Source organism: Pyrgilauda ruficollis, unplaced genomic scaffold (genome assembly GCF_017590135.1).
Source record: "Pyrgilauda ruficollis isolate IOZ18807 unplaced genomic scaffold, ASM1759013v1 scaffold38, whole genome shotgun sequence".
NCBI classification, from domain to species: Eukaryota; Metazoa; Chordata; class Aves; order Passeriformes; family Passeridae; genus Pyrgilauda; species Pyrgilauda ruficollis.
This window is the reverse complement of record NW_024525267.1, coordinates 603,320-622,962: the sequence shown is the minus strand read 5'-3', so window position 1 is coordinate 622,962 and position 19,643 is coordinate 603,320. Positions and strand designations below refer to the sequence as shown.

Genomic DNA, 19,643 nt, shown 5'->3' with positions numbered 1-19,643 from the left:
TTTCCCTCCCTGGATGCTGTTGTACCAAGTTAACTTCAGCTCACACTGGAAGAACAACAACATTGGGATGCTTGTTCTATTGCCCTGCTTGCCCCATAGATACATTTTATCTTTTGAAGTAAAATACCCCAAGCCCCAAAAGTGACAAAAAAACCCCTAAGCTGGCATCTTTTGTGAGCATGTAGTTCAAGTACTTTTCTAGCCATAAATATACAGCTACTGCTAATGTCTCTCCAAAATCTAGAGTATGTTTTCAAATTCTGTAGCTGCAGCTGCCAGAGAGAAGCCACCAGCAGACTTGGGCCTCAATACTGATTATTTGTTTTTAAAGGTAGATCCCTTGATTATAAGGCATCTGGATATACAAATAAGAAGGTTCCTGAGAATTCAGGTGTTGCCTATCTAGATTGCCATTTAAAATTATCATTCACTCCCTCCTCACCAAAACTGTTTTTGGTTTTGAAGTCGGAGACAGTCATTAGTTGTTTTAATAAAGCTGTTCTTTTAGACAAGTAGTTTGAATACTCAAACCCAGAACGTGACCTCTCTGAGACTGATTTTACATGGTGTGATTTCTCTAACCAACTTGGATATGTGCTGGTGAAAATGAGATCAGAAAGTGGCTCATACTAGTTAGACAAAATATGTCTTTATGTTTCCAGCCAACTGAGACGCTAGAAAAAGCTTTTCTTTGGCATTGGTTATAAATACCACATTTCATAGAACGATGGAGTAAGAGAATCCAGCTAAGAAATCCCTCTTTCAGGAGGTATGGAACAAAGAAAGGAGTTGGAAAGCCTTGGATTTTGCAACTGAAGTAAATCACGGGTTTATTATCTAATGCCAAGGTGACAGGCACCTTGGGAATTGCATTGGAAAGTATAACACTTGTTAGGGAAACCCTGCCACCTCTTCCAGTGGGCAGGAGGAATGAATGAATGAATGAAAGAGACACAGCAGTTGTAAGGGGATTGCTCTGGCCCCTCACATGATGAGAGGCCAGACTAAATGTGACTTGCAGATGCCAGCTGAATGCCTGAGCACAGGAGGCTCGCTGGTGTTTGTAGATTACACTGGTGTTTGAAGGGCATTTTTAGACCCTGTGCAGTTGTCCAGCTCTATCAGAATGCAGGCTATTGGACAGTGTTTCTTAAATGGTTTGCCTGTGATATTGCTTCTTTGGTATGAGCAAATGGTGGGAGGTTTTTTTGGGGTTTTTTTTCTTAGTGCTAACATGTGTCTTTAGCATTCCCAAAATTTAAAAGCATATCTTTTAATTACATTGATAGGAATATTTTTAGATGTGGCAGCCATTTCCTATATGCTTTCTCTTGCCCAGGAAATTAAAAATATGCAGAGGTAAATGGTTGTATGTTTCAGCATAAACGATGATTCAAGATGGTAAGAAAAGTTATGATGTATGGGGAGTTGATATTTAGGAAATATATTAAATACTTCTGAACACATCAGATTAATTTCAGTCCAGGTTGTCTCTGTTAACTGGAACCTAGATACTTAGAATAGTTTGCTGAGGTATGCCAAAGGTAAGACTAAAAGCACCAGGAAGGGCTATAGGAGCTTTCTGTACCCTCCTTGAGACTCTGCAGTGGGATTTAAAGTAGGAACTTCCTTTATGTGCTCTAGATTCCTTCCAGAGGCTTATTTGCCTTCCCTAACTGTGAAGGCAGCTAAGGGGAGGGGGCTTCCTAAGCCTCTGTCCTCCTTCCTTGAGTAGCCAGGGCTGGGCATATGCTGCCCAGACACATCCCTTTCCCTGCAGCCCTTGGCAAACCCATTCCTTTCCTGTCTGTGCTCTTACTCTTTGCAGGGCCATGTCCTTGCTTCATGTCTCCTCACTTCAGCCTAGTGAATGTGGATGTTGAGTTTCACACTGTGCTGCTCCCCAAACAGCTAACCTAACAGGAGCAGGTGATTCCTTGTTTTTCATCATGGGAAAGTTTTCCTGCTTATCCTCTTGTGGGGAGAGGGCTCAGCCAACTCTTTTTAAGCTTTTTGTCTGACAACTAGAACAGTCTGTCCAGATCCATGGCATCTATTCCTTGACCTCACAGACAAGCAGTTCACCCAAACTGCTTATTCCTTTATTTTATCTGGCCAAGGGTAGGTTGTTTTGACTTCCTTTTGAACCTCCTGTATATCAGCCTAAAATTTTTGAGCTTAATAACATCTCTGCTTTGTTATTCTGATTTATGCCTTTTGGAGCTTCTGCCAGTAAAATAATCTAATTCCCTGGAGTCAATAAACTTAGCCTGAATTGGGTCACTTTGGTGTGTCGCCCTTTTACACTGCTATAAGGTTGTCTTCTTCAGATCCTTGACCTGAGGTTGAAGCATGAATTGTTTAGCCTCTGCAGATTTGAGAATTTACACATGGGCATTTAGCAAGTGAGGTGTTCTGCTGGATACATCCTGGCCACAGAAATATACTGTCATAATTCTGTCCTTTGGTTTCATCCAAACCTGTGTATGGCTGGTGCAATTAAAGGTCATGCTCTAATAAATGGGCAGCATTTCATCCTCCATGGGAATCAACTGTCCCTTAGCTGTTCCTCTTTTTTACCACAGCAAGTCAGCTAACTTGAGGGGCATCACTCAGGATTTGCAAAAGTCAGCAGAGACTGAAGTGGCAGTGTGAAAAACAGGGTGATGGCTTTGTAGTGCACCATGGGCTTACCTGTCCCAAAGGTGAAGGGCAAAGTCCCAGAGGGACCGTCACCCCCAGCACAAGGGGATCCTGTTGGCCTGGCTGGAGAGCAGGAGACAGAATGGAGATGGCTCACTGCCACCTCAGGCACGTTGGCAGGTGTGGGCACCTACTGGATTTTACCAATATTACTGAATGGGACGTGCCTTGGCTCGTCTGGCTCCTGCTGCTGAGCCAAATAGCAGCACCTGTGGTCTTTTCTCCCCAGAGATGCTATTTGGCTACCTGTGGGTCACAGCTGGGCACGTGGGGACAAGCCCAGGCATGCCTGAGCTCCAGTGCTTACGGCTGGAGCTTGTTGGTAGAAGAGGGTCACTCCTCAGGCCTCCCTGTGCTGGAGAAACCTTTTAAGGCCATGGTGGAGGAAAGAGTTGGTCCCGATGGAGGGTTTAATCCAGAGTTTTTATTCTGGGCCGCATGGCCCCTGAATGTACAACAGCTCCACAAGGACTCTCCCCAGCGTGTGGTGTGCCTGTCCTTTTAACCCGGGGGAGAGGGAGAGGGGAGGGAACGCAGGGACCACCGGCGCAGGTACAGGGGGAGGAGGCCTCAGGGAAAAGGACACCTGGATGCCCTAATGCCTTTCCAAGGGCGGGGGGCATCTTTTGAATCTGCCCAATCACGCGATGCTCCTCTGGAATTTCTGGGTTGATAGACAGTGCCCAGCAGGAGTCAGGGTGGGGAAAGGAGAGATTGACACCTGGGGAAGGACCGGGGTAACAGGCAAGCCATGACATCACGCCGCAACAAGGACCTCTCCAGAGCCTCACAGGAACAAGGCAAATGCAAAAGGGACTTTTCAGCTGTGCCCACCATTGCAGCTGTCACTCTGCTTGCCCTGCTCAGAGGCCAGTGCTGTGTCCTGCATTACACAAAATGAAACTTGGCCCATTGTCTGTGAGAGCAGAGGGTGCTTTCAAGCATGCTGCAAGCACTAAATTGATTGCACAAGGAGTGGTTGTTTTTAGTTTTTTGGGTTTTTTTTTTTTTTTGTTTTTTTTTTTTAATCTAATGTAACCACAGTGTACCTCCATTGCTCTCCATGCCAACTGGAGAAGGGCAAGGAAAAATCAGTCTGATTTTGCAGAAGGTAATACTTATGTTGAATATTATACTAGTGAAACAACAGAGCAGGTGATTTGTGTCAAAATCAAAAAGGCCTGAATTTGGGCTGGCAAACAAGGCCAGTCTGAGCAAACTCTGACTTGTGAGGAGTGCCAGACTGGATCAGCAGGCAGCAGCTCATGGTGTGCAGGCCCTTGTAAATTCAGGGATTGTTGGTTATAGGGTGCTCAGGCAGTAACTTGAAAAATGAAACCTGCTTTCCATTGGCTTGAATTTGTTTCCAGAGCCTATGATACGACCATAGAATAGTTTGTGACCTGCTAAGTAAGTACAAAAGTGCATGGACTACACAATTGAAGGTGATCATTTTCAAGGCAGTCTGTTTAAATGATGAAGTATTTAAAACAATTTTCATGCCTCTACTGCATTCTTTTATTTTCATTTTGAGAGATAAGGAAGATGTGCTCATTTTTATTTTTAACCCACAAGAGCAATGTAACTGCTTGTCTTCAAAGTGAAACCAGAAACAAACTTCTGTCTCTTTTCTTTTTCTAATGAGAAAGTAGAAAGGCTCAGAAAGCCAGAAATTCAGCTTACAGGGTCTTTGTGTTCTGCAGCTTGTGTTCTTGGAGACTTAGACTTTGAGAGCCTGCAGCAAAATCCAGACAGGAGCAAGCCTTTGTGTACTTTTGTGTTCTGTTTCTCGAGGTAAACTTTGAATTCCTGTGGAGGCCTAGTGTTATCAGGGCTCCCGAAAAGGGAGTCTTGTTTGTAAGTTCTGGGTTACAATGTAGAGGAAAAAGAGCCAGATAAGCGCAGTCCTCACCACTTCTGATGTCTCTCGTTACAGAACAGAGTGAAACTGCTTGAAACGATCACCAAGGAACATGAGCAGTACAGCGCCAGTGTCAGCCAGTTTCAATCGTGGCTGAGTGGTGTCGCAGAGAGATTAAACTGCTGCACTGGAGAAGCAACCAAGTCTTCAGCAGAGGACAAGCTAAAGGCACTGAAGGTCCTAAAACAATATAGCTCTAACAAGGAGCTAGGATTGTGTGTTTTTCATGCCCATATGTGTTGCTCAAACCATACAAGGGTGTCCTTGAGAAAAGAATTACACATACAAAATAGATGGTGATTTTAGCATGGGCTAGGGCAGATGAGTTGTATGAGGTCCTGAAATTGTTTGTATGTATGGCTCTTCCAGTATGAGTCACAAACTGGTCTGGTTTGTTTTTCTTAAAGCCTGAGCTCCAACAGTTATGTGATTCTTCGAGAATCTTGTTTAAATAAATCAGATTTGGTAAACCTGATCCAAGTAGACCCTGAAGGTTCACAGGTTTTGAGAGTTTAGAGCTGGTAATGAAAATACCAGTTTTGAGAACAGTATCCTTTATTTTGGTGCCAATGCTTTTAATGCTTAGCTTAAAATCTCTGAGATCCAACTACTATATGTCTAGTGCCTGCAGCTCCTGTTCTCTCTGTCAGGGATCTCAAGTTATAAGCATTAATGAAAACCAGTATTTTCAGAATCAATGGCAATTAGTATTACTCGGAAGGCAGTCAGATGATTAACCCTTCTGGTCACTTGAAAAAAGACATATTTTGAAATCAGAAGTGAAAACCAAAATACATACAACCAGGAGAGGTAGTCTTTTTTCCTACTGTTTTCAGCTTTTCCCCCGGCTTCCCATTCCTGCAGATAATCTTTATTTAACTTCTTTTTGCAGGAAATTGCCAAAGACATTAGGAGTGGCGGAAAGAAATGGAAACACCTTGAAAATCAGTGTGCAGAGGTGATTCAGAATACCTCTCCACTTGGATCTGCAAGACTGAAGGATGAACTCGAAGAGCTAAGAAAAGCCTTGGAGAAGTTGAAACTACTGAGTAGTCAGGAGGAGGAGAGATTGCTCAAGATCCAACAGTCTGAAAGTGCCTATGAGTCCCAAGCCAAACAATTAGAAGCAGACATCCAGCAGTTGAGGAAAGATCTACAGAGACTAGAAAATGACCTGGACCCTGGGGAAGGGGAAAAGACTGAAGATGAGTTTCTAACTCTGTGGAAAAAATGCAATGTAAGTTGTTATCCTTTGTGTGGAGGAGGAAGTGCAGCTGTAGACTGAACATGCATAGTCACATCCAACAGATGCCTGTCCCATTGGTTGGAGATGATAAGGAAAGACAATGATTGTGTGTGAAACACACTGAGGAAAATGTGACTGCCAACAGTGGAGTCAGCTGCCCCAGCCTTCATCTTACACTGCACAGAAGGAGCAGGGTTGGAGGATGTGCTGCAGTTTGTGCCTAGAGTTCAAAGGGATCACATGCAAAAAGAGCACAACACAGAGCAAGCAACACAATTTGCTCCACTTAAAAAGAAGCAGGAAATTAATGCCTCACTGAATATATATATATACACTGACACAAGTACACATATTTCTGAGGTATTTGGTAAGACCATTGCTATGTCATATCCATCATCTCTGTAAGATAGGTACCTCTCTTCCTTTACTAGCAGACACATCATCAGTACTAAGGAGTCCTAAGATTGTAACAATCCAGTATTTACACCAAAACCAATCTGCTGAAAAAATGAGTGCAAAAAAATTGTCACACTTTAAGTAGATAAGAATCTTTACTGCTCATTTTCTCTCTCGAGGGCCAGCTTTGCATTTATTATCTGCTCTCAAAATGCCTTTCACTGCTGTCTGTATATCTAGAACTATGCAGGACTAACTGGGAGAAGTATATGCAAAAAGCATCAAAAAATTTAGACTGGTTCAATCCAGCTACATTTGCATGGGTTTTAGTTGTTTTTGTTTCCCTGAGTCACCCTAGAATTAACATTCTCCATATGTGAGTCTCTGAGAAAGATCTGTTCAGGCAAACAGATGTTTTTTAGACTGCTCAAAAAATGCAGCTCATGTTATATACTACAATCAGTGAACTGAAACCAGGCCTGTTTGGGATTCACTCTGTTCAAACACTGAACCCTGCAGATCAGATGCAGAGGCTGGGCAGTGTAAGGGAAGGAGAGAGAGCCTGCTGGAAAAAAACTGTTGCTGAGAATGTTTTATGTCATAGCAAAGACCATATTCCTTATAACCAGGAAAAAAGCCACTGAAAGGGGATTTGTGCATACCCTGAGACACAGCCTTACTTCTTATTTCATATAAGACACTACATAAGGTACGATCTGTTCATTATTTTTATAATTAAGGCAACAAGAGCAGCTCTGGCTGCAGAAGAGTCAAAGATTGAGAGGCTGAAGGCTCAGCTTAAGGAACTGCTACGGTTTTCCCAAGATGTACAGCCACACATTGACAGTGTTGTCTCTGCAATACAGCAGTATCAAAGGTACTGGGAAGTCTGATTATGGGGGGCAGGTGGGGGGAATCTTCTCTCAGGGATTGTCAGGGGCCTAAGAAAAAAGTGAATTGTAGGTGATGGGCAGAAAAAAAAAGCTTTTGATAATTACATCCGCCTCCGTGTTTCAGTCAAGCTGTAATTTTAGCCATTTGCTAGGAGCTGGAGGCTCCTGGTCATTTTCAAGCAATGATCTTACATCATTAATGTTGTGTATGGTTTGAAGAAAATTAGATTGTTGGCAGCTAATTTGATCTAATTAGCATTTTATAATAATAATTTATGTATTTTGCTTGCCTTTCATGCTAGCAACTGGAAAATCAGGACAGGAGCTGTGGTAGTAAACGGTTCAGAAGAATTATGGCCCTCCCTTGTTGAGTTTGTTGCGGTGACTCACCAGCCTTAGCAATTATTTGGCAGAGTTTATTCCCCTTCTCCTGGCAGCTTATATGCATGTTCCTGTTTTCAACTTGCCTTGGGTTGGAAACTCTGAAAGTTTAGCCTCTCCCAGACTTCAGTGTTTCCGTTTCCAGGCTGCCTGGAATCAGGAAGTAAAGAAGCTGCAGCAAATTTTGCAAACTAGAAGAAAGGATCATTTTTTAAGGGAAAAAAGAAGGTCAGTTCTTTTCCTGTATCCCAGCTTATTTCCCTCTGTGCACAGTATGCTGTCCTGCTGGAAGGGTTATAGGTCATTGTGGGAAAGGATTTCAGTTTAAAAACTAGCAACTAAACAAAGCTGAAAGAGGAGCAAAGAAGGCAGGGGACTTGCCTCTGAGTAGAAAATGGCAGCTGCTTCTTTGCCAGCTTCTCTCCAAAGCTGCTTTGGGAAGTCTGGCAGCTTCCCACTGAGCCTGGCAGGGGCAGCAGAGCAAATGGCCGAGGACGTGGAAAGTCAGAACTTTCTATTTGCAGAGCTTTTGGCTTCTGCAAACTTGCCTTTGTTTAGCCCCGTCATGGCCCAGTGACACAGGTAAGAGTGTTGTTTCTGTTTGTATGGAAAGGCATGTTTCTGTTTGTATTGATCCTGACTGGCATTGCTCTCACCTGCTTGTCTTGTGAGTTTGCAAGATACTGTTCCCCTGTGAGCATAAAGTTTGGGCTGCATTTGGCAAATCATGCAGGATTCTGCAAACTGGGAGGTCAGGCAAGCTGAGAAAAACAGGAGGCAGCTGCATGGGGTGTGTCACTGCTGGGCCTTGTCACTTGGCTGTGTTTGGGCTGTGTTCTTTTTAAGAGAAGCCTGGATATTCATTGAAGGTTTGCTGATTTATAGTATTCCAATAATAGAGCGGTGTATATATGTGGGTACATCTACATAAATACAAAGCTTTTTTATCAGAATCACCTCTTATGTACTAATATAAATTCAAGTGGTTCTGCAAAATTTAAAATAATTTTATCTGAATTAAAAATGTATTTTTCACTTTTTGTGTTAACATAAGGTTATCAAAGACTTTTTAATGTAATTTTTTTAAGAAACAAAACTGTTTTTTACAGGCAACTGCAGTTACATTCTAGACACTCTTGATTTGTTCCTCCCGTGAGTCAGTGAGACTGCTCTGGTAATATGATTTGTTAAATCACACTGGTGACAGCAGCCAAGAAAGTTCACATACAAGGGAAGACTGCTGGCTACTAGAAAAGCAAAGTAGCTCCTGATACACAGTTGCACAGAAGACAAATGTGTCCTGCGACATCTAAATAAAGTTTTGTCAGATGTCTCTGACTGACAGAGCAGCTGCTGGCAAGCAGCAGCAGGCTCAGGCAGTAAAACAGACTGAGGCTTTTGTGTTGTGTATGGTTTACACCCCAGTATTGTGTTAATTCATGCCTTGAAGAATAGAATGTTTGGGCTTGGATTTCTTCATAATCCTTCTCTTGGTTGTCACTTTATCCTTACAGTGTTAAAAGCAAGACTTCTAAAATGAGCACTGATACAGAAACCGAGATGTGGAGAATCATCCAAGATCCCCTGCAAAGTTTTGAGCAGTGGAAGCCATCGGTCCAGATGCTCCTGGAGACTCCAGAGCCAGAGCTGGCTCACATTGAGGTAGCAGAGCTGTTGCTAAGTTCAGAAATGTGGGTTTGACCAAGCCTGTGTACAGCTGCCAGGCAGCAGCAGCTGGAAGGTCCTGCCAGTGTGGCAGGATACCCCACAGCAGGGATGGAGCTCTTTCCTTGGCTCCAGCTGTAGCACATTGTCTTATTTTCTGCCTTCCATCTGGTTAACTGGAGTTGTCAGCTGAGTAGGCCGCAGGAAGTGCTAGGTATCTTTAACAATGATGAAAATATTGTTTTGCATTAGCCCAGATCTCCCTGGATGGGAAGTTTGTGGACTCTGGTAAAGAATTATCTGGTGATATGGATGTGGGATTAAAATGCACAATTAGCACGTGTTCCCAGCAAGGTGTGTTTGTTACTTTGTCATCCCTGTGATCTCCAGAATAAATGTGTCTGTGAACAGGGATGGAATTTATCCTCAGGATGAGCATTCAAGCTGTCCTTTCTGTTGGTTGTTTAGGCCTCTCCTCTGCACAGACAACTCTTTCCATAGTACAGCTTACCTCTCTTTCTGTTCACAAAATGGATGCAGCCCTGGTGCCTCTAACATTATCAGGAAGATTTTTCCTTTAACTGGGCACTGTCCAGGTACCTTCTGTTACCCCTTGTTGGCCCAGCATGCTGTTTTTACCTGACTTTGTCATACTGCTTTGGTTGTGTAACTTGTGTGACAATAATATGGTTATATGATTTTTTTTTTTTTGTATGATCTCACTGGAAGAACTTTTCTCCTTCAGGCTGCTCTAGCTGAAAGCTCCCAGTTCAAAGAGAAGTTGATGACATTACAGTTAAAGAAAGATGTGCTAAACAATGTCCTTGGTGAGGAAAAAGCAGAGTCTTTCCTTCAAGAAGTAGCTGAAGCTTCAAAGGAGAGAGAAATTCTACACAAAAGTCTGCTGCAAAGCAAGAGCAAACTTCAGGTGAACTACAAAACCCATATACTGTCTTTGCCTGTGATAAAGACAAATATGGAGTCTTTACGAAACCAGTTTTATACATATAAATTTATAATTTAGTACTAATCCCTTTTTCTAGGTTAATCAAGTGTTCAAATAAATTTGTGGTCTGTTGCATAGTGTAGCTCAGTGTTTGTCCTGAATATGAAGCAGTTATTGACAAAGCATAATGCCAAGGTATATATGTTAAATGCTGGACTTGTTTTCTTATTTCTCCATCTAGAATTTGATATTGCAGCATAAGAACTTTGATGCCGGTTTTGCACCATTGCAGAAGAAATTATCTGCCATCAAAGCCAAATTAGATCTGGAGAAGGAACCACGGCCTGACCTGTTGGGTAAAAAGACACAACTCCAGAGACTCCAGGTACATTACAGTATTGCTTGGCCATGTTATCCTCAGCTGACTGTGGTTCCTGTTTGTTCATATTTTCCTAACATTGGGAATTCAGTACCTTTCCCCTCGATCGTGTGTTAGATTTCATTTGGTCCAGTTTATAGCATGAGTGAATGAAATTAAAGCAGTGCAGATGAAGCACTGGCAAACTGAGCTTGAGGGAAGGAAGAAGCAGCTGTAAGCTGTTGGTGGTATGCCTTCTTGGGCTAGTTTAATTGCTAAAGAAAGCATATCCTGACACTTCCCACTGGCAGTAAAACTGCACAAGATAGATTGGTTCAGGTTAACTTTTAACTTCCTCAAAAGAGTTTCCACTGTTCCACTTCCTTCTGTATCCTCCTCTTTCTGCTCTTTACCTTGTCACTGAGCTGTGACACATGCTGGATTTACTCCATGGCTGATCCAGCTATCCAAGATAAGAAAACAAAAATAATGGGAAAAGATGATAATGTTTTGGTTAGTGTTTTGAACTGGCTCAGCAAAGGGTCCAACATGCAGTAGAGCCTGTTCAAGGCGTACAGTGGGATTACATACCTGGGAGAGGGGAGAGAGCAGCAGGAGGAGAAGGGAGAGGGGACATGACTGCCATGGTGAGCTGTACACCTGTACTGTGGCACTTCATCCTTGGTGACCACAGGGGTGTTGTCACCGCAGTTCCTTGCTGGCTATCCTATGGCTCCTTTGGCACTTCTCAGCAACTTATCTTCTTTGCTAGCTCCCAGTAACATGTAAAGGACATCCAACTATTTTTTGTCAGAAACATTTACTCCTAAGCATCGAAACAGTTAATTTTCTTAATGACAGTGGTTTTTACTGGGTTTTTTTGGCCTCACACTGTCAAATGAAGCTACCTTTGGTGTATGTTTTTGAAAGTCCATGCCATGCCTAGCACACTACGCACATGGAATCTGTCTTTTCCTCTGCAGATGATCCAAGATGACTTGGCAGAGCTTGCAATTCACATGGAGGAGGTAGAGAAGCTTGTTCAGTCAAATACCACACACAGGCATGAAATGAACCAACTTTCATCTGACTTTCAAGCCCTGAAGAGATCACTGGAGGTAACATGAGGAAGTTTTTAGTTGCCTGGGGAATTGTCAGTTGCCTCTATTTAAAAATATTTTAAAACATCTTTGAGCATATGACATTACATACTTTGAGTTACAGACACTTTCATTTCAGAGAAAGAAAACACTGAATTTGTAAGACTTTGATAACTTTTCCAGGATTCTCTGATTATCTCTAATGTGATTTCCCTTGGGGATAGGATGCCATCCACACAGATTTTGTGTCTGTATAAACTGTTTCTGGAGTGGGCATGAGATTCCTGACCAAAAGAATTCATATTATCATGGTGTTGCTTGCAGTTCACAGATTATGGGAGAGGGGGTTTGTACCAAAGTGTTTGGGGTTTTTGTGGCTTTGTGATCTAAAAGTTAATGAGAGAAAAGTGCTGTGATTGCATAAATACTTGCTTTGTGCTGAGGCATTTTGTAGCTTGCAAACATACCTATAAAGTGACCTCCAGAGCAACCGCAGAAGATTCTCAGAAGAACAGCTCATGAAGTTACCTTAGCTATGCAGTTCACTATAAAATTATGTGTGTTAAAGTGTTACCTGAACATGCACTATGGAATTCTAGTTTCAATTTCAATCATCCCATTTATCACTGGACTGAACTTTTGCCAAACAAGTCTGTACAGTCATTTCTGACTCAGGGAGTGTAAGATGTATTTGATATTGACTGGGGTACAAAAACCCCAGACATGTAAATTCTCTATTCCCTTTCAGCTGAGAAGGAAGGGAGCTATTGTAGTTCTTAACACCCCCCCCGTGTGGTTGAATTCAGGCCTGCAGGAGCTTGGAGTTTTCCACCACTGATGCTAAAAGGATATGTTTTTTGTCTCTCATTAATAGCTGTTTTTTTCCTTTTTGCCCGTGAGGTTCTGTGCCCATCATAGTGTTAGAGCCAGTAAAGAAAGTGCTTTTGGTCTGTCTTTGGTTGCTGACATATTTTTATCATTTGTAGATGATGATACAGCAGAGTGAAGACCACGTTCAGAAGCACTGGGCATATAATGACAAACTGTCTGACCTCCAGCAGTGGATCTCAGTAACCAGGGAGAAGATTGACTCCTGCCAGGGTGCTGATGGAGATCAGAACATCGAGGGCAGGCTGGAAGACCTGGAGGTGAGAAAAGCATCTTACTTTAAGATGTTAATTATTCACTTTGCAGCATTCAGACATTAAGAGTGGGGGTTTCTAGTGAGGATTTCCTGCTTGAGGAGAGTAATGATGTGTGTTTCTCCTGCAATAACTGTTGGCTGCTGTCGCCTCTCTGCTTTGCCCTGTGTTGTGGGATGTGGGGCCACGTAACAGACAAGAGCAGTGAAAATGAGAAAGCAGTGTTGAGTTGGATAAATTATTATCCAAGGATGGGTGGTCTGCTCCTGTCAGGGTGATCTCTGAACAATTTCTGCCTTTGCCTGTGTGTACTCATCAATATATTAAACATTCCTGCCATTTTAGCTGGCCTTCTGCTTGTTGAACTGAGCTGTTCCAAAGCTGCCAGCTTTTCCCTGTGTAGCAGTACTTTACATGCTAAATTCACTCTAGAAGGATACTTTAGCTGGCAGCTGTTGCCTTCATATGGGAGACCAAAATCTTTCATGGGAAGGCTACAGAAGGAGGTGCATTGGCATCTTGCACCCTCAAAGTTCTCCCATCAGCTCTTTGACCTATGTTGGCTCTTTGGAAGCATCCACAGCATTTTTTTTTCCCCCTAGATATGTTCTAGCTAGTGCCAACAAAACCAGCATAGTGCTGGACTGAACATGGCCTTCAGTCTGATACAGCCTCTACTTTACCCAGGATACCTAGGAGTAATTTTCAGGGCTTTGCATTTCAGAGATTGCTGGCTGAGTTTCCAGATAAGGAGATCCAGCTGCACCTTGTGGAAGCTCATGGCCAGTTGGTCATGGAGAATTCTTCTCCAGAGGAGACTGCCCATGTCCAGGGAGAGCTGGATCAGCTGAAGGAGTCGTGGAAATCACTGAAGGAGATGGCAACTGGGTAAGTGCTCATGCAGATCTTCCTTATGTCCCTTCAATGGGGTTCTTTTTACTGCAGTAAGAACAGACACACTTGAGGCTTTATGCTCTGTGCTGTGAAAGTGAACAGCCATACCATAATGCTAGAAACAAGATGGGATTTTATTGAATTTTTTGTAAACTGAAAATCATTACTTTTAAGAAAACCTTTCAAAGACTCAGTTAACCACAATGTCTGTGAATCTTCCTTTACCTCGTGTTGGAGTAGGCAGTGTCTTATGGCCTGGCTCACTCTTGTACTGCCTGTCTGTGTCAGAGGAAATTTGGCATAGACTGGGTGACTTGTGCTGCTCTGTCTCATCTTCCTGTTCTTCTTTGAGATGCCTCCAAGGAGGGTGTATCTGCAATGGGATTTGTGCCTTTTGCAAACATGCAGAAGTATAAGCACAGCTAAAAATCTTCTCTTTAGCTGGGAAATGAAGACTTAATATATTTTGCCTCCACTGTGTAGTGCCGAAATGCTGCTTGTATTTGCTAGTCTGTATTAATATTTAATGGTGTGCTGCATGTATGATTGTATTCATATATGCTGGCAGAATAGGCACAAAAATTAAATTACAAAATTGAGGAAGGCTTGATTGTACTGCCTCCTGTAACCAGAAAGAAAGGTATATTGCCAAGGTATTATTTTTAGTCCCCTAAATAAAAGAAAACGAAACACTTGGAAATGTTAGAACTAGAGTCCTGGTGCAGCTGTGAGACACTCTGGTTGGGAACAACCTCAATAGTAATAGTGTTATTAGTATTAATAATGACATAATAATAACAACAATAGTGCTGTTTCCCTAGAGCTGTCTCCCATAGCCCCAGTCAAAATGTGGATGTTCAGTGCACTGATAACTCTGGTTTTGTGTTTTCAAGCCTCCTCAAAAAGTGGCAGTTAAATAGACCAGTGGCTGACAAGAAGAAGAAAAGAGCATTTGTGGACAGCAGATGGATGTCCAGACCTGCTTTCCATCTTTTTGATGTCGACCCCAGCCATGAGCAGGTGAGATGGGGACTCTGTGTCTGCCTTCATGTCAGCTTCACAAGAACAGTTTCACTGCCTTCATCTGATATGTGGGTCACAAAGTTGGAGGTTAAGGTTTCACAGTCAGGCCTTCAGAGGAAACGTCTGACATAACAATAAGGGCTTTTTTGTTCCTGTTGTTCTCTATCCCAGGAGAAGATGGGAGAAGGGCAAACTACAAGCAGCCACTTGAAGCTCCTAGATGACTTTGAAGAGTGGTTACGAGGAGAAAACACTGAACTGACCAAAATTCTTGCTGGGACTCCATCTTCTGCAGAGGAAATTAAGGCACACCAGAGCAAACTTGAGGTTAGTTTTCAGGGGGTGAATGGAGAAAAATACTGCAGTAAGTGTGAATTCTTTCAGAATTAAAAAAATCCAAACAACAACAAAAACAAAACCCAAAACCACTCCATCTATCAGCCAAAAACCCACCAGCCCTCAAAAAACCCCCAAAAATCCTTAAGAACAAATAGACAAAAAATTCAAGCACTATGCTTGCTGCTTTATGAGACTCTAGTATAGATGAAGCTCAGGAATTTAGGACAATTTACATCCTTTCTACAAGGAAAGGTCTGCCAGAACCAGAGTAGAAGGCAAAGGAGCAGCTGGCATTTAGCTGTTGGGCTGGACATTTCCAGTGTGGTATGCCAAAGGTGTTCATTAAAAGAAGCTGATTAAAGTCAGTGTCAAATCATTGTTTGGTCTCACTCTTCCTGTGGAGTATAGCCAAATGCCATAGCAATTTGTTAGATTTGTTGGATTGTTAGAAACTAAATACAGGAATGTCCAAGGCTACAGGAGTCCTGCAGGTGAGTTTCATATAATTTCAGGCCAAAAAAGCAACAACAAAAATAAATGTGTGTGGTAAACCACTGTTTTTTCAAATGCTGATTTAAAAAGTGGGGCCTTCCTGAATCCTGAATTGCTGCTGAGCCTTGTCTTTGCCTTTAGGAGCTGCAGTCTCGTGTGCCTCATGGTCAGCATCTCTTTGAGGACCTCCTTCATCTTCATCCTGTCGTGGGGAGTTCTGAAGACCTGGAGGACCTGCGCTACCGATGGATGCTCCACAAATCCAAGCTGAGAGAGGCCCTGAGCTCAGCGGTAGGTGACAGCACACAGTCCACAGCTGCTGAGCTCTGCCATTGCTCTTTAGGTTCCTTCACATTGCTAGTCTTACTTCAGCAGTATTCGTGTGCAATCTGCTTATTTAAGAGTTGGGTGCTTTTTCTCTTTGTATGCTATGCTCAAAATATTTCTTGAGATGGAAGTTTCAAACCAGAATAGTAAATGGCAAAGAGGCATGCAGCTGGGATCTGAAAGGTGTTTGTGTGCGTGAATACTCTGGGTGTGTGCCTGGTTCTGGGCACATGGATTTCTATTTTTTGCCCTTTCTCAACACAACATTCTCCATAGAATTTTTTTTTTTTTTTGACAGTTCCTGCAGTAAGAATATATTCACTGTTCATTATTTGTGTCTCCTGCTGTGAGACAGAATAGTCACTGACTGAACTGATTCAAAGTAACTGTGCAGAAGGACCTAGTCCCTTTTGAAAATGTCCTTATAGGTTAATGATTTGGAATTAAATAAAGAGGAGGCATTTTAATGCAAAAACCAAAATATTAAAGAAGTTACCAAGTTGTTATATATAAGACATGCTAAGAGTGACAGAATTCATCATCATATATAAGATATTCCAGGGCATGCTAAAGATACTGCCATGTTCATATCATAAACATATATAATTATTACTTAATATTTTTCTAGCTTAACTACTCACATTATCTGAGCAGCTTCAAGATACTGTAATCAAAGGATTAGAATTTACAGGTTTGCATTTGGTACTTTCTGTATATGTGTGCTTTCAAAGGTATCTGAACTTGAACAGCTAAAATTGGAGGCATTTTAAAATTTTCTGCCTTGAGAAACCTTTTCTTGAAATCCAAAGCTTTTTTAGAACATGAATCCTTTAAAATGCGTGGAAGGTAAGCATGACTTTTATTAATAAAGAACATATTTTTGTGTTTGCCATTGATTGTAATGACTCATGCTTTGTTAACCAAAACCTTCTGTAAGCATTAACATAGTCAATAGGTGTCAGTAAAGTCAAAGCTATTGCTGGGAGAGCTGCTTATCTGATTCAAGTAGTCAAGAACCTAAAAACATGTAATCTTTCTGCCTAATGTTGTTAAAAAGCCCATTAAAAAATCTCCTGCTGGTTCACTCTGTCCAGGTGACCATGAATTTGAAAGAAACATCCCCTGTGGGTGAATACTCATTTACAGGCTCCTCTGGGATCTTAACTTCATGTTTCTTTTTTTTTTTTTTCCTTTCTTTCTTTCAAACAGAGTGCTGGATCTTTGGAGGAACCAGACAGATTCAGAAAGGCAAGACAGTTTCCTATTATTAAGCTAAAACAGTTTTGCAGAAAATTATTTTAAACTTTTCTCAAGATTCCTGAAATCAATTTGCTTATTAAGAGCCACTCTTAAAGAATTTGTTGATTTTCTCCAGATTTTTAAATGGAAAAATATTCCAAAGCTTTTACTCTTGAACTAGGCTTACTACATGTCTAGAAGCTAAATATCCATCTGCTGGGAGAGGAGGGAAACTCAGTTTTTATACATCTACATGCTATATGAATTTAATTCATTTTTCAAAAGAGACTAAGGAAGAGCCAAAATACCTCTCTAAAGGATTTAGTGGTTAAGTGCCTAAAATAATTTCAAAAATGGGACTTCTAATTCTTTAGACACTTCTGAAAAAAATGGTTTGAATCACCAGCCCACCTTTTTTCTAATGCAGAAAGCCAGAGAAAGTCAAGAGATTTGTCTAATGCTATTAGACTAAATCCTTATTCTAAGCAGAATTCCTCCTGTGGTGGATTTTCTTTTTGAAGTGATGACATAAAAAATAGAGGCAGTACAGGAGATAAGGAGAAGCTAAAAGAAAACAAAATACTGCCAGTTTCTTATTAAACCAAGCAGCACTTCTGATCCCATTTTCATAAAGTCAGCAATTTTTTCTGTCACAATTTGCTTTGTTTATAGAAGCTGTTCTGCTTTGTACTGTCATCTCACTTTCCATTTGTGTTTAGAAGGAATAGAATAAGGCTTTATTTGCCCAACACAAAGGAGATTTGATGAGTAATGTCTTGCAGGATCATAATCACACAGTCATTTTAAGATAAATCAAACCCTTGATTTCTCCTGGTGCAACACCTCTGTAGAAGACACCAATATTTAACAGGTGCAGCACAGTGCACTTCAAGCATGGCCAGAAATCAAGACTTTCCTCATTCTGATGAGATATTCCTCTTATTCTCAAATGTGGAGTAGCAGCTCCAATATTTTTACCCAGCAAAGCACTGACCAGTTTTAAGGCAGTTTTCACACCTTCCTCAATAGTTTTGGCTGCAGTTCAGCCTTGCTGAAGACCCCCAAAGACTTTCTGTTCTTGCTTGTCTGGCTCAGCATTAATTATTTCAGCCAGTATGGTCACCAGAATTTTTCAGGGTGGAGAAACAGTATGACATTTTAATACTTGGTAGAGAGGCAGCCAAACATTTAGTAGTGCTTCTTTTCCCCAGAAGAGGCTCACAGGGATATTCCAGAAGACTGACCAGGGAATTCTCTGATTTTATGTTGTTTGGTTGGGTCAAATTGTTTGTAGGGAAAACAAAACAAAAGCTTTAGGCATAAGCATGTCTCCAGTACAGTTAGATGCCATTTTTAATTCATCTGCCTCGCCTGCCTTGGGGTACATGGTATTTATTCACCCTTAAATTCTCCAAATTAGACTAAAGCCTTCAGTTAATTTCAAAGATACTGGCTTAACATAATAGCAGGCAGCAAACATTTGTCAATTAGGCCTACAGTAAGAGCACAAAAAACCCTCACTCTGTGAGTTTTTAATAGCTACTGAACACAAAGAGAAACAGCTCAGGGTGGAAAGGACTGAAATACCTCATAAGCATGAGGGAAATGGCTCCCATTGCTCTAACAAGTGATTTGCAGTTTCCCTTCAGCCAGTACAGATGTTGCTGTAACTTATACCCTGCTCACTTCAGTGAGATTTCGCTGACCTCAGGGCTTTTATTCTCTGTTTAAACAGTAACACTACAACAAGAATCCAAGTGCTGGAAGCAGAAGTGTCTTTTTTTTTTTTCCTTTTTTTTTTTTTTTTTCATTCAGTTTTTATCAGGAGGTGAGACAGTGTTGCCATAAGATTTTTGAGCACCACTTAAGAGAGCCAGAAAATAATGTTGATCCCTTTTGGGTGTATCACTGTTTGGCCTAAGAAAAGAGGAAAATCAGGCCAACTGCAGAATTCTAGGCTATGCAGTTTACTTTAAATTCAAATTTAACACCTAAAATGTGGCTAGAAACAAAAGAAAGATTAAGCAAAATATTTTTGTATGCATGAATGTCTTTTCAAAGCTATGGTAAAGGAAGCCAAGTACCTTGAAGAGAATGGCTGATCTCAGGAGTTAGTATCTGCAGGAAGTGCACATGGCTGTATCATTGTGCTTGCAACAATTGGTGAGTTTGCATAAAATAGGATCAGGTTATCTCTAATTTGTCAGCTCCCTCATGCTCCTGAGTCACACAAAATCAGCAGAAGTGGCAGAAGTTGAGGTATTTTTGGACTGATCTCTGATTTTTTTGCTGCACGAGGTCCCCAGTGACTCTGCTTGTCTCTCCTGTTTGAGCTGTGACTCTTTTGCAGCAGCAGCAGATCAACTTGGAGAAGGGGAAGACCCAGCTGCAATCATTCTCATTTGACTGCCTTCTGATTTTATTCCATTTCTAGCCTACATGGTCAAATGCTGGGCAGAATAGAGCCTGCTCCATGTATAGTAATGTGCTTTTTTTCCTGATCATTCATCCATTGCTGAGGACATGCCCCTGCCACTGGTGCCCTTAGGAGCAGAACAGCCTAATGATTGTGATGTGA

The 19,643-nt window shown here is 41.7% G+C and overlaps 1 protein-coding gene across 5 annotated transcripts in view; it reads left to right on the top strand.

Annotated features, from left to right (window-relative positions):
- Positions 1-19,643, top strand: part of SYNE3 (spectrin repeat containing nuclear envelope family member 3) — a 64,694-nt gene that overhangs the window by 25,101 nt on the left and 19,950 nt on the right. For 4 of the 5 annotated variants that reach the window (XM_041476177.1, XM_041476181.1, XM_041476178.1 and 1 more), the window contains exons 5-17: positions 4,640-4,801; positions 5,517-5,861; positions 7,007-7,143; positions 9,055-9,202; positions 9,951-10,133; positions 10,393-10,536; positions 11,493-11,627; positions 12,596-12,757; positions 13,476-13,639; positions 14,539-14,665; positions 14,840-14,995; positions 15,641-15,790; positions 17,036-17,074. In XM_041476177.1, coding sequence (XP_041332111.1) covers positions 4,640-4,801; positions 5,517-5,861; positions 7,007-7,143; positions 9,055-9,202; positions 9,951-10,133; positions 10,393-10,536; positions 11,493-11,627; positions 12,596-12,757; positions 13,476-13,639; positions 14,539-14,665; positions 14,840-14,995; positions 15,641-15,790; positions 17,036-17,074 — 2,052 coding nt within the window. The remainder of the gene's footprint in view (positions 1-4,639; positions 4,802-5,516; positions 5,862-7,006; positions 7,144-9,054; positions 9,203-9,950; positions 10,134-10,392; positions 10,537-11,492; positions 11,628-12,595; positions 12,758-13,475; positions 13,640-14,538; positions 14,666-14,839; positions 14,996-15,640; positions 15,791-17,035; positions 17,075-19,643) is intronic. The other variant, XM_041476180.1, reaches the window with a different exon arrangement.